The following is a 13,261-nucleotide window of genomic DNA, read 5'->3' as shown; positions in this document are numbered from 1 at the left end:
CTTGGCAGCGGAAAGGCCTCGCATTCCCGAGATTTGCGGGGAAAGGGGGACACCCGCCGGCCGCGGCTGGAACGGAGCAGGGGCAGCGGGATGGATCCCGGGTTTGCCGGGACACGGCATCGGCACCGGGCGGGAGCTGCCCCCGCACCCCGGAGCTCGGAGCGAGCCAGCCCCGCAGGAATCACCGGGACACTCGGGAACGGAGGGAGAGGCACAGCCCGAGCTGCTGCGGGTGTCAGCGAGAAAAAGCCTTCAGCACATCTTGGGGAGGCACACAGGGCTGCCCAAGCCTGATCCTTACACTAACCTTCATCCCAACCCTCATTCCAACCTTCATCCCAACCCTCACCCCATCCCTCATCCCATCCCTCATCCCATCCCTCATCCCAACCTTCATCCCAACCTTCACCCCAACCTTCACCCCAACCCTCGTCCCAACCCTCACCCCAACCCTCATCCCAACCCTCACCCCATCCCTCATCCCAACCCTCATCCCATCCCTCATCCCATCCCTCATCCCATCCCTCATCCCAACCCTCATCCCATCCCTCATCCCAACCCCAACCCCATGCAGCCAAAGGAGCCTCCAGGAAACTTAAGGAGCAATGATTCCTGCTGGACCAACCCAGAAGGCAACAGGGTTTTCTGCAGGAGCTGAAGGAAAAGCTGCTGGAAGCACGCTTGGGCAATTTGGTTTAAAAGGCAGTGCCAGAGGCTCCTCTGGCGCTGGGAATGCTGATCCAGAACAGCCTGTGTCCTTCTCTGGAGTTCCCTCCGCCTCCCCAGCACTGGCCACGGGAAAATGCTCTCTCCTGCCACACTCGGAGCCCCCAGGCATTGGTTCAGAGCCTGCCCTCCATCCATGGACAGCCTAGAACATATTTAATATTCTATTCACACCTCTCTGCAGCTTTATGGCTCCGAGTTTCTGCCTTTGATCTGCTTCCCGCAACATTAATTCATTCCAAGCCCTCTTTATTTTCCAACTCGCTATTTCTAACTGCTTCCTTGAGTTCCCTGCTTTGTTTCAAGCAGTATTTTTTCCCCAGAAGGGGATTGTTTGGCTGGTGGACCAAGGTGTGATTGCAGAGGGGTCACCAATGACCTGCACACTGTGAGCTGGGGATCTGGCACAGGGGACACCAGAGTCCCTCCTGGCACAAAAACAAGGTCTTGCTGCTCACCTCTCTGAGCTGCATGGGGAATTGCAGGAGGAATTTTCCCTCTGTCATCCTCTGTTTCTGGCTGGTGGCAGCACAGAGCTTGAAAGCCAAAGCATTTCAGCTGTGGAGCTGCCACACGTGTCACTGACTGTCACCTCTCATGTGCTGCTTTCTTCTTGAGGCCCTCGCTCTGCTTTCTCTTCACTTCCACTCTTCATTTCCCCGATTCCTGAGGAGCTCGGATTAGCCTGGTAGCCTTACAAGCTGAAAATAATCCTGCCTGAAGCAGCAAACATGGCATAGCTGCAAGGGATGCTGTAGCAAGTGCAGCACACAGCCCACCCCATCTCTCAGTGCCGTTTCCCTCCTGTGTCACTTCTGTCACCCCTCAGCCAGCGCCAGCCCCAGCTGTGGGGTGCCTGTGCCAGCTCTCCCTGCAGCTCTGGCCACACTCCCTCATTTCCCCCACTCAGAACTGGGCCCAAACCCAAAATCTTTGGGGTGCTAAACCCAGCACCCCAACGGGACAGGGACTAGGCAAGGAACTGGTCACAGAGACACTGGGGAGCTTTTCCAGTGCAACTGGAATTCTTCTGGAATTTGCTGCTTTTTATCTCGTTTTTTAAAACACTCACTTGAAGGCTCCTTGGGAGCAGCCTGGAAAAGCAGCAGGAATGGCTGGTTACAGCTGCCATTAGGGAAATGGGAGTTGCCCCCTCACCAAAACACGAGCAGAGCCTTACCTGAGGGCTCCTTCCCGAGCTAGAGCAGCTGGGAATGCAGGACCTCCTCCCTGGTACCCCCCTTCCACCTCCCAGCCCTCCTGCAACAGGCTCCACATGACCTGTGGCCTCCACACACCACTCTCCGCAGTTTTTGGTTTGTTGTTTTTTTTCCCAGTATTTTATTTCTGACAGGCATTTACAACGTTCCATTCATAGAACTAAAAACATAAAAATAGACCTTCTTTCAGCTTATAAAAGAAATATATAAGAACCTTTGACATAGACATGTCATGACATTATGTACAAGAGCCACGGTACCTTCCCAGTACCAGCCTTCCAGTATCCGAGTGCCGACTGCGTCCCTGGGAGCAGCCCAGGACAGCCAAACCCTCCAGCACGTGGGACACGACCGACAGGTGATGATACAAAAAACAACCATGTGATCATACAAAGGGGGTAGAAACTCCTCTAAAGCTCTTATGAAAAGAAACCAGGAGATAGCAAAAAGTTAACTAGAGAAAGCTTTTGTAAGTCAAGTATAGTGCACCAGAAACCAGGGAAGGGAGGGGGCGAGGGGAGGATGCCAGCTGGGACACACAGACAGTGATGGATGTTTTGGGGGGGAGTGGGAATAATTTTTGTTATGTCTTAAAATATAGTCAGAGTGGATTTTATAAAATATAATCCTAAGGCTATTATAAAATTTCAGGTTCTCAAAGTACCTAGTGATGTGTCAAACATCAATAGATACCAGCAAAACAGAACAAAATTTCATATAATCTTCCTTTTTTTTTTTTTATTCCTATAGGTGAGACTGCAATGGGGAAAGCTATAGAAATCCTAAAAAAAAAAAAAAGTGCTATTTTGTGTTTCGTATTTGGAAGTCTACTTAAAAACCACGAGATTTTAGTCATGTTTTACCCTGTTTTAGATATTTAAATAAAAGATTTAAAATGTTAAAGAAGTTTTACTTGTGTACAACTTTTTTCATCCTCTATTGCAGTGGAAAAGCTTTTATAAAGGAATTAAAATACACTAGTTTCACCCACGGTAGGAGAGTGGGTGAGGTCAGTTTTTTGGCCATGAATTCCCTGTCCCCTAAGCCCAAACTCTGCCAGAGAGAGAGGAGCAAAGGGATCTGTGGTTCCAGCAAGGGCACAGCACAGATCCCTTTGCCCCGCTGCAATTCAGCCATGTCATTTTATTTATTATTCTTTTTATTAGCTAACTAAACTCCAGTCTCAAACATATACAATAAACCTTTTCCTGAAGAAAGTTATACCTAAATAAGAGTTTCCAGTTCATATTTTAATATAAAACCACCATTCCTAACCCTCTGCAAAAAGCTAGCCTCGTATCCAAGACGTGGAGCTACCCTAAATCTCTTACCTCTTTGTGCCCCTGCATCTCAGGTAAAATACAAAAAAATATTTCTTCAAGTGTTAAATTTGGATCTCTTTTAAGAGAGTTTGGCATCTTTACAAGAGTATGTAAAACTAGAGCTTCCGACATCGACGTTAAATTAGACCAGCCACAGACCAAGAGGACTGAACACAACATAAATCCCAAACCTTTCCTCACACGTTCCTAAAGTACATGAATATTCTCTTACATTTAGAGGGGGGAAAGGGGGTCAGAATACTGCGACTGTACAGGTTAAAAAGGCAGTTTCCTCGCCAAGGAGATGAGCCTACGACCGACGGCTTTCACGGCCACCGGCCCCTCTGTCCTCGCGCTCCTGCCGGAGCCCATTCGCTGCACAGAGGTTACAACATCCAGAGTGATTTGTTTTCCAGTGATTCCGTTACTCCATTTCAGCCCCTGATTGTTTTAGAATAAATAAAATAGTGTGAAAGCCCTTGGTTAACGTAAGACAGGACCTCGAGCTCGTTTCGTTCCCGGTTTTGGAGCGTTTGTCAGTCGCCTGAAGCGTGGCCGCACGGCTTCGGACCGCTTGAGCTGCCGCAATGGTGTGTGCAAGTGTGCAATCCGCGGGGTCCCCGGGAGGGACGGCGGGGGCCGGGGACACCTGCGGGGGCCGGGGACACCTGCGGGGGCCGGGGACACCTGCGGGGGCCGGCTCAGAGCTCGGTGTTGAGCTTCCTGCCAGGCACGAAGTCCTCCCGCCGTACCCAGATGACCTCCTCGCCGTGGCCCTCGGCGGCACCGTTGACGCCGGGCAGGGTCGCCTGCTTCCTCAGCTGGGCCATCCTGGCGGCGTGCGCGTCCCCGGGCGGGCAGGGCCGCTGCTCGGGCCGCCGGCCGCCCGCCAGGGACGTGGCCTGCAGCCGCTCCCGCAGCTCCCGCTGCGCGCCGCGCGCCGCCTCGCAGAAGTCGTCGTCGTCGCTCAGGATGTCAGTCTCCTTGATGTCCTCCTGCTCCTCGTACTGCGCCAGGTCGAACTGCTCCTCGACCCAGCGGTCAGTGTCCCCTCCCTGCGCGGACTGCGCGGGCTCTTTCTCGGGGCTGCTGCTGTGGACGGCCTCCGAGTCAATGGTAAACCTGTTTCGGGCCAGCCGCCGTCTCCTCCTCCCCAGAGACTTGCTCGGGGCTGACACTGCACACACAAAGATAAAACCCCACAGGTGTTTTACACACGGCACAACTCTGGGCCAAAGCTAAGTGCTGTCGGGGCCCGCGTCCGGCACGGGCAGGCCCAGCGCGGCCCGGTCACCCCCGGCAGCTCCTCGGCACGAGGCGCCCGCACGGGCAATTTCTGCTGCTCAGATCCACCGTGTGACAGACAACAGCCCTCAACTGCTGCTGCTCCTGAGTCCTGGCCAGCACCAGCGGCCTCAGCTCAGCTTCTCGCTCGCAGCCCCCGCAAAATCCAACAGCTTCACACCTCGGAGAGGGAAATGTGTCCGGCCTCAGAGCAGCACTACGGCTTTCCCAGTGGCTACAGCAGTGCCGAGGATGCTGCGTCAAAGACAGGGAATCACGTTCCCTGTTCAGGCTCTGCTACTCCCTTCCTCTCTCCCTCCCTGCTGGGCGAGGAAAAAAGCAATCCCCCAACCCATGAGAGTTAGCAGAAGCTCCTTCCTCAGCATCTACTCAGCAACTGGCCCAATTAGCAAATTCCCATCTTGTGTGTCAGAACATCTTCCCAAGCAGGGGCAAATCCTGCAGCTGGCGGCTCTGCAGGCACTGCGGTGCTTCAGGGGCACACACAGAGCTCTGAGGTTGGAGTTTGCTGCCCTGCACTGACAAATATACAGCTCTGCCTTGGGGCTGAGGTCATTTTAGTGTCCCTGAGCCTCAAGGTGCACTAAGTACAATGGCTCAGCAATTGCAAATTTTATCTGTAGGGGGAGGCCTGGACTGCAAGGTGGGATTTCAATCCCTGCAGAATTTTCATGGCACACTGAAAGGAGGTCTGGCATCTCCAGCAGCCAGGGCCAGCTGGAGCCAGGGCTCACCCCGAGTGAGAAGCTGGGCTCAGCTGCTGTTGGTCTGGCCTGCCCTGGTCAGAGGAGGAACAGAAAGCTTGGCTGTCTACAGTGCTGGATCTAATGAGCAGAACAAGAAATAAACAACAGACCAGAACAAAACACGCAGCGGTGCCGTGTACTTTGCAGTTGGAAGCAAATACTTCTTCCCTCCAGCATCTAGAGTTCTGAAAATGAAAACCTGCTTTTCCCTGGGATTTTTTCACTGCTTTTGCCTGAAGTCAACTGAAAAGGAAAATCCATGGTTTAGGACAGGCCATTACAAAAATCAGAGTACCAAGTGCACCTCCAAATGTGGGAAGGAGGAGCACGTGCCCTCTGGCAATTGAGCTGAAAAGGCTCAGGTGGAGGACACCCACAGCTGCCCCTTCAAACCAAGCTCAGGGGAGCTGTTTTCCCTTGTGCATTTTAGTTCAAAAGTGCTCGAGCTACCTCAAAATTCTGTACATGCTTTTAAGAACCACACAGCTTCTGCTCTGTTCAGCTGACCCCCAGTTCAGATTAAAGTGCACAGCCCATTGGTACTGTCAGGAATCCCATTTCCCTTCCACGCCAGAAGCACTGCTCTGAAGCTGAGCCTTGAGTGCAAAGCAAGGTAAACAGAGGCAATTTAAGGCTCTCAAGGAAGTGAAGCATGGAAAAACCTGCAGATTTTACATATACAGGAGAGAACGCTAATCCTAATATACAAGTGACAGACACCACCACGCGTCCTACAACGGTGCTGGGGTTACTGGGATCTTGAAAGTCTGTAGCCCTACAGTACCTGCCCTGTTCATGGCTGGCCTTGCACCTTTTAGAGCACACAATCTTTTCCCACCAAAAGGAACGTATTGCTGGGATGAGGGCAAACTTTCGGTTTTAAGGAGCTGTCTTCTGTGTTTGTCCCGCAGGATGGAGTGCACTGCCTTCAGAAAGTCCTTCCTGTGTTCTGGAGAGCTGAAAAAGAGGTGGGAATACAAAAGGCAGAGTTACTCCTTGGGAACTGCTAAAAGCTGGCTGTAAATGAGGTAAATCATGGCCAGTTCTGTGATTTAAGACAGTACAAATAGACTGGCAGGCACTTCCCCTGAGAAGACTCCACTGAACTCAGTATTTTCAAAGCAAAGCTAAATCCATGGTCACTGCAGTGGGCATCCAAGGAAACCAGATTTCCCAGGTCATTAATAAAACATTCAGCCTTTCAACCCTCTTGAGGTTTCCTTTCCCTGCAGTGCCACCCACACGTGGCTGTGTCTGACACACATCCAGTGACCTGTGGTGCTCAATCTGTCCCTGCAAGCACACCCCACAGCTCCTGCAACTTTCCCTAGAAGTAGGAACTGCCTTGGCATCAGCTCTGTTGGATCCTGACGAACTTGTGTTCCAAGTTCTTTACTTGAACCCGAAAAACATGCCAGGGCAACCACCACCACAACAATGGATGTTTATTGAAGGGAAGGCAGTGTCCCAAGTGCAGAGGCTGGGACCTGGTGCCATCAAAGGAACCACCTGAACACACCACCTGCCACAAAGACCCACTGGAAAATTGCAATATGGTTTTTCCTACAAAGGTGCAAAGCTAATCAAGTTATATGCCTTTATTTTCAGAGACTGTACAAAATTCTACCTTCCAGAAGCAAGGTTTTAACACCCTCTCCCCACTCTCCCTCACTGGCTGGTCCCAGATTGCCTCCAAGGAAAGACAAGCAGGGATGCAGAGATGCAACTGCCACAGAAAACAGGGAAACCCACTTACCTACAGCAGAGGTGAAATGTCCTTTCTGGCCTGCCCTCAGACTCAGATTTGACGTGGACAATCTCACACACAGAATTGGTCTCTGCATCTAAAGGGAAAACCAAGCAGAACTTCATGTCTACCTTCAAGCTGAACTCCAAAGCATTTACTGCATGATCAGGGAAGGCCCCCAGGCCACACATTCAAAGCCTGGCAGACTCCAGCTGTGGGAACATTACCTGCACTGGCCAGGGCCCGCACCTGCAGCGCTTCCAAAGGGATCATGTGGCGAAACCGGAACGGATCCCAGTCTTCGTAGATTGAGGCTCTGTGTGATCCTCCCTGGAAGAATTTCAGACACTGTCAGGAAATGACACCCTGGGGCAGGCAGACAGTCCTGTGCTCTGTGCTGAGGGCTCCCTGCTGCAATCCTGGTTTCCTCATCCCAACACCTCCCTGGGGGGCCTCTCTCTGGAGACCTTGCTGATATCTGGATTAAAGCAGCCCTAAGGCCCATCAGCTCTTAGCAACATCCTCCAAAGCCACCCAGCCCAGCCCTGGGTGCACACACACTTGGGAATATGTCAGAGTTCTGCTTCTCACCCTGAAGTCACCCTGTGCCTGCTGCCTTTTCCTATGCAGGCACCTCAAAGCCCTCTCTGGTTTATGCCATGGGCAGGGATTGCTCATTTCCCTGTATCACTACAGACTGTGCCCCTGCTGTAGCACTGCCAAGCTCAGCTTTAACTTGGAATCCCAAACTCCAGCGGGATCCCTGAGCCGCTCCTGAGGGGGCTGAGAGCAGCCAGCACTTGCTTGGTGGCACATGACAGCCAGGGCACTGTGTGAGGTGACAGACAATAATCAGCTCTCAGACACTCACACACACTGACCAAAGAACCTAAGCCAAGAGACACACTGGCAGTACATCTTCATCCAGGACAATCCACCCACAGCAGGGAATGGCTGTGGTAAGCATGGCAACAAAGGATAAAGGAATGCTTGCTGTGCCCACCCAGCTCCTCAGACACCAGGGACCACATGTGCCAGAACACATTCCAGCTCCACAGCTTTGTGGAAATCAAAACTCCATCACAGCCCCAGAAACGCCCACCCACACAGTCCCTGCACACTTACGAGTTTCTTCTTCTGTTTGGAACCATCCTTGTACACAAGGACCACGGCAGTTTTGAACACTGGAGGAGAAAGTTAGAGACAAAAGCTATGGAGTCACAGAATCCCAGAATCTCAGGACAGCTGGGGTTGGAAGGGACCTCTGGAGCTCACCCAGTCCAACCCCCCAGCCAAGGCAGGGTCACTGGCTCAGGTGACACAGGAATTTGGGATTTGGGATGTCCCCAGAGAGGGAGACTCCAGGCCCTCCCTGGGCAGCTGTCCCAGGGCTCTGCCCCTCCATGGCCAGAAGTTCTTCCTCAGGCTGAGGAGGAACTTGTTGTGTTTCAGGTCACGGCCACTGCTCCTCATCCTGTCACTGGCACCACTGAGCAGAGTCTGGCACCATCCTCTGAGAGCCCTGGGGGTGTTGGTGTGCACTGAGGGGATGTTGGTGTCACTGAGGGGATGTTGGTGTGCACTGAGGGGATGTTGGTGTGCACTGAGGGGATGTTGGTGTGCACTGAGGGGATGTTGGTGTGCACTGAGGGGATGTTGGTGTGCACTGAGGGGATGTTGGTGTGCACTCAGGGGATGTTGGTGTGCACTCAGGGGATGTTGGTGTGCACTCAGGGGATGTTGGTGTGCACTCAGGGGATGTTGGTGTGCACTCAGGGGATGTTGGTGTGCACTCAGGGGATGTTGGTGTCACTGAGGGGATGTTGGTGTCACTGAGGGGATGTTGGTGTGCACTCAGGGGATGTTAGTGTGCATTGAGAGATCCCCTCTCAGCCTTCCCTTGCCCAGAGTGACCAGGCCCAGCTCCCCCAGCCTCTCCTCAAGAGCATCCGTAAGGCTTGGAATGGGTCTCCTCTATTCCCAAACCTTTAGCCTGAGGAAGGAGAACTACCAGAGAGCAGAACTGAGCATTGCAGCACAGAGACAAGCCCATGTTTAAATTCCAGCCAACCCTGGGGAAGGTGATGCTCAGTTACTTTTTAGGCATAGCTGTCAGTCTTTAAGGCATCTGAAATAAAAGTCCTGGGATACAAACCGAACGCTGCCAGCTCAGGTTCCTTCTTCCACTTGCCCAGGGAAGCAGGAGGGTTCAGCCATATCACTGTGTTATGCAGGAGCAAGTCCCCCATGGAAAGGTCGGCGACCTGCCAACACCAACACATGCACAGACGTGAGGGTTTTAATCAGCTCAAGGAATCTGATGTGGGTTTGCAGCTCAAGAAAACCTGCATGAAGTCTAGTCCTGAACAAAATTCCCCCCAGCAAACTTCTGGAGTATTTCATCAGCTGACTACAAACAGATGCATGTAAACCCTTAATTAATGAGCATAAATTTGGCTAAGTTAAACTCAAGAGTCCAGCTCTTGGAAGCCAGGGTCAAAACCAGGTATTTTTTTTGCCTTTTGTTCCCCTTTGTCCATTTCTCTCCCTACCAGTTTCTTAGTATTTTGTTGGAATATTTAAGCACGTATTCAGTTTGGGGTAAAGTTTAGGGACTGCATCAGATGCAGTGGCCAAAGCACCCCCTTCCCACAATTGCTGTGGCTCTTGACTTTGCCCAAAGGCTCCTCTATGGACACCACATTGCTGGGAACAGACTAAGAAAGGAGTGCCCAACTGCTGGGGGATGCAGCAAGCAGACCTTTCTCCTTATGATCCTGCAGAGTGACAAACTGAGGGCCATCCCTAGGCCAGGGGGATGTTATCCCATCCCTCCACCCTCCCCTCAGTGAAGCCCGAATTCAATCCAATGCAATTCAGATCTTGAACTGAGCTGGGATTTATTTGTTTGCACCAGGATTTACTTCAATGGCACAGCAGGAAAGGCAAATACTGGATCCAGTTTAGCAGGCAACACAATAACAGCCCTTTCCACTCTACATCTGATTGTTACCTCTTTTTTCTCCCCTGTTTGTTCTGCTATGAGTTGGTCAAACACTGCCCCATATTCTTCATGGATTTTCTGCATTTCATTAATGTGGCTGGCAACTTTGTTCATTGTTTTGATGGCCACTGGAAGAGAGACAGGGGATGAGCAAAACAGAATTTTAACTCTCTGAGAGGAAAGGAGGGCAGGAGGTTCAAGAGCAGAGGTGAACCAGAGAAAAGTGGGGTTAGGTCCTTACCATCAAGGTGATAATGTTCTTCACTATCCACATCAGTGAGAGCAAAGAGCTCCTTGAGCAGGAGGGGGTATTTGAGTATCCTCTGGATGGGTTTGATGAGGTAAGACTCCAGGGTGGAGGAGTGCTGCCGGCGCGGGTTCTGGGCATCCAGGAACGCCTTGAAAGCAGTGTCTGTCTTGGCTGCAAGATTCAAAGGAAGCCATTGGATCAATGAAAAAGCCTAACTGCTGCCCTGAGAAAGTGACTTTTCCAGGTTTAAATTGGTTTATCTGGAGACATTTTGTAAGGAAGTGCAGATTTACTGGGCTTGCAGAATTAGATTTACACCCTCCAGGATTTGAGTCACTGACACTCTCCCCGGATGTGCTATTTAGGATTTCACAGCAGGCATCCACCTCCAGCACGGGCAATTTTTAATTTCACTATCCATGATAGAATTTCCTGAGTGGGAAGGGCCCCACAAGGATCACCCAGTGCAGCCCCTGTCCCTGCCCAGACCCCCCCAACAACCTCACCCTGGGCATCCCTGGCAGCGCTGTCCAAAGGCTCCTGGAGCTCTGGCAGCCTCGGGGCCGTGCCCATTCCCTGGGGAGCCTGGGCAGTGCCAGCACCCTCTGGGGGAGGAACCTTTCCCTAAAACCCAACCTAAACCTCCCCTGGCACAGCTCCAGCCCTTCCCTGGGTCAGTCCCTGTCCCAGGGAGCAGAGACTGAAGCTGTCTCTTGGGAGGAGCTGCAGACAGCACTAAGTACTTCTGGCAACTATTTTAGAGCAGCACGAAGTGTTTTAATCATCTGTTCCCTTTCAGCAAAGTCTCAAATTGGACATTTGTGAGAAGTCACTACTTCTAAGCCATGATGCACCCACAATATTGGCAAGTCTGGCTCTTGTTACCTCATTAAACCTTAAAATGCAGCACTGAGTCACAACAACCATCGGGAGCTGGCGAGAGGCAGGAGCTTCTAATGCACCGGATTTTGGGAACATGGGCAGACTGGACAGCTGATTGCCATCATCTTTTCTACCTGACTGCTGTAAATTTACAAAACTGCCATTTTTTCTGTTGCTCCCTCCACTGGAGCATAAGGAGGGAAGGAAGGAGGAGGTGGTATTTATAGACATACAAATTATTCAGTACAGGAGCAATTGCTTTTATTAGAGTCGTGTCCCCTGCTGGGGTTGGGGGATTTTTGCAGGCAGTCCCCTGATTTCCATAAAGCAACTTGAGTTTCAAATGCAAAAGCCACCTGCACCTCAGCTGAGGACACCAAGTGACACCTGAAATACACTCCCAGGCTTTTTAAGAGATTTACCTCTGGAATAGAATTCTGAATTCTGTTTATGCCACAATTCAAGCACAACAGTTTCTTATTTATAAACACAGTCAGCAATGGAAAAGAAAAGCAAAATAAACAGATCTACCTAGTCTACCAATAAAATAACACCAAAAGAAAGCATGGATGTGACTAGCAACAAATCATTTCTTTATGTATTCCACAGAACTGCCAAGTATACTTTGCAGCACAGGGAGTAAGAAGTTTACAAGCAGAAATGAAAAAAGGAAAAGTGCACAGAAAAAAACATACCAAAAACACCACCCGAAAAAACCCAAACCAACCAAGAAGCAAAAGGACTCAAAATCTTTGACTGTCAGACATCCAGATGTTGTTTGAAAAACAAGAGTTCCTCCTTCAGTGGCATTGCTGCTACAACTGGAGCCATTTGTTTGTTTAATGTCTTGGCCAAAAAGGAATTGCATGAAGCACTGGTAACTCCAGGAGATTTACACTTCCACAGGGGAAAACATCCCTGCAAGACAAGCTGGCCCAGGAGCCAGACCACAGGGCTTTTATCTCCAACTCAGCAAGCCAAGCTCTGCTAGGAATTCTGACAAGGGAACTTCTCAGACAAATTGGAATGAAGGAGGGAGAGAGAGGACTAAAATATTTCTCCAGCTTCCAAGAAACATTCTCCCAGGCTGATCCTCTCCTAGTGGCTGGGGCTTCCATGGGATTGCCACCAGCAAGGATTCCTGGCACAGCCTCCAGGAGGATCCAGGGGTCACTGCAGAGCCACCACTCCTGGTTCCAGAGCACGCAGTGACGCATCAGCACAGAGCCACGATGGGATTCCCATTTAGGAAATCTTCCCACATGACTGAAAACAAACCAAACACAGCAAGGGAGAAGGAACAAAACATGGGAGGAGAAAAACTGCAAGCAAGGTGAGCCACCTCCTGTAACGAGCTGCTCAGGTGTCACCATGGGGTGGTCCCACAACACCCACGGCACAGAGCGCTCCGGGAGCCTCTCCAAGCTTATCTCCCTACTCCAAAGGCTCCTGGAGAGCAGCCAGGCACGTGTGTGCCCCCATTCCTGCCCTGAGAGGTTTGGGGTGCCGTGAGCACAACCAATATGTGGCTGTGACGGCTCTGAAAGGGGCTCTTACCTTTCACCAGGACTTTGGGGACTTTCGTGTGGCTGGCACAGAAGGCACTGTACAGCTTGAACCTGTCAGCGTAGTACAGGAAGGATCCACCCAGGGAGAACAACACTTTCTGGGATTAAAAGAAAACAAAAGCATTAGGAAAAAGGTATTTAGTTACTCTGCCTTCAGCCAAGTCATCTGAGGCTTCCACCCAGCTTTTGGAGGACAGGACAACGCAGTTTTAGTGTGTTTGCACACCAAGACATCAATGCTGGAGTGAGCCCAGAGGAGGCACCAGGATGATCAGAGGGGTGGAGCAGCTCTGCTGGGAGGAAAGGCTGGGAGAGCTGGGAATGTTCAGCCTGGAAAAGAGAAGCTTTGGGGTGACCACCCTTGTGGTCTTGCAGTGCCTGAAGGGAGCCTGCAAAGAAGATGGAGAGAGACTCTTGACAAGGAGCTGGAGTGACAGGACTAGGGGAACGGCTTCAAACTAAAAGAAAAGTAGGTTTAGATGGGATATTGG

The 13,261-nt window shown here is 51.2% G+C and overlaps 1 protein-coding gene across 1 annotated transcript in view; it reads right to left on the bottom strand.

Moving 5' to 3' along the window:
* Positions 1-2,036: 2,036 nt before the first annotated feature.
* The window catches only part of TIAM1 (TIAM Rac1 associated GEF 1), a 152,105-nt gene continuing 140,880 nt past the window's right edge, over positions 2,037-13,261 (bottom strand). The window contains exons 21-29 of the mRNA XM_086883683.1: positions 12,760-12,868; positions 10,312-10,491; positions 10,080-10,198; positions 9,222-9,330; positions 8,192-8,250; positions 7,294-7,396; positions 7,076-7,163; positions 6,104-6,276; positions 2,037-4,445 (exon numbers count right to left, since the gene is read on the bottom strand). Coding sequence (XP_086739809.1) covers positions 3,970-4,445; positions 6,104-6,276; positions 7,076-7,163; positions 7,294-7,396; positions 8,192-8,250; positions 9,222-9,330; positions 10,080-10,198; positions 10,312-10,491; positions 12,760-12,868 — 1,416 coding nt within the window. The 3' untranslated portion in view covers positions 2,037-3,969. The remainder of the gene's footprint in view (positions 4,446-6,103; positions 6,277-7,075; positions 7,164-7,293; positions 7,397-8,191; positions 8,251-9,221; positions 9,331-10,079; positions 10,199-10,311; positions 10,492-12,759; positions 12,869-13,261) is intronic.

The sequence above is a fragment of the Cyanistes caeruleus genome, chromosome 3 (genome assembly GCF_971803275.1).
Source record: "Cyanistes caeruleus chromosome 3, bCyaCae1.hap1.1, whole genome shotgun sequence".
Lineage (NCBI taxonomy): Eukaryota > Metazoa > Chordata > Aves > Passeriformes > Paridae > Cyanistes > Cyanistes caeruleus.
This window is presented reverse-complemented; position numbering and strand designations above follow the sequence as displayed.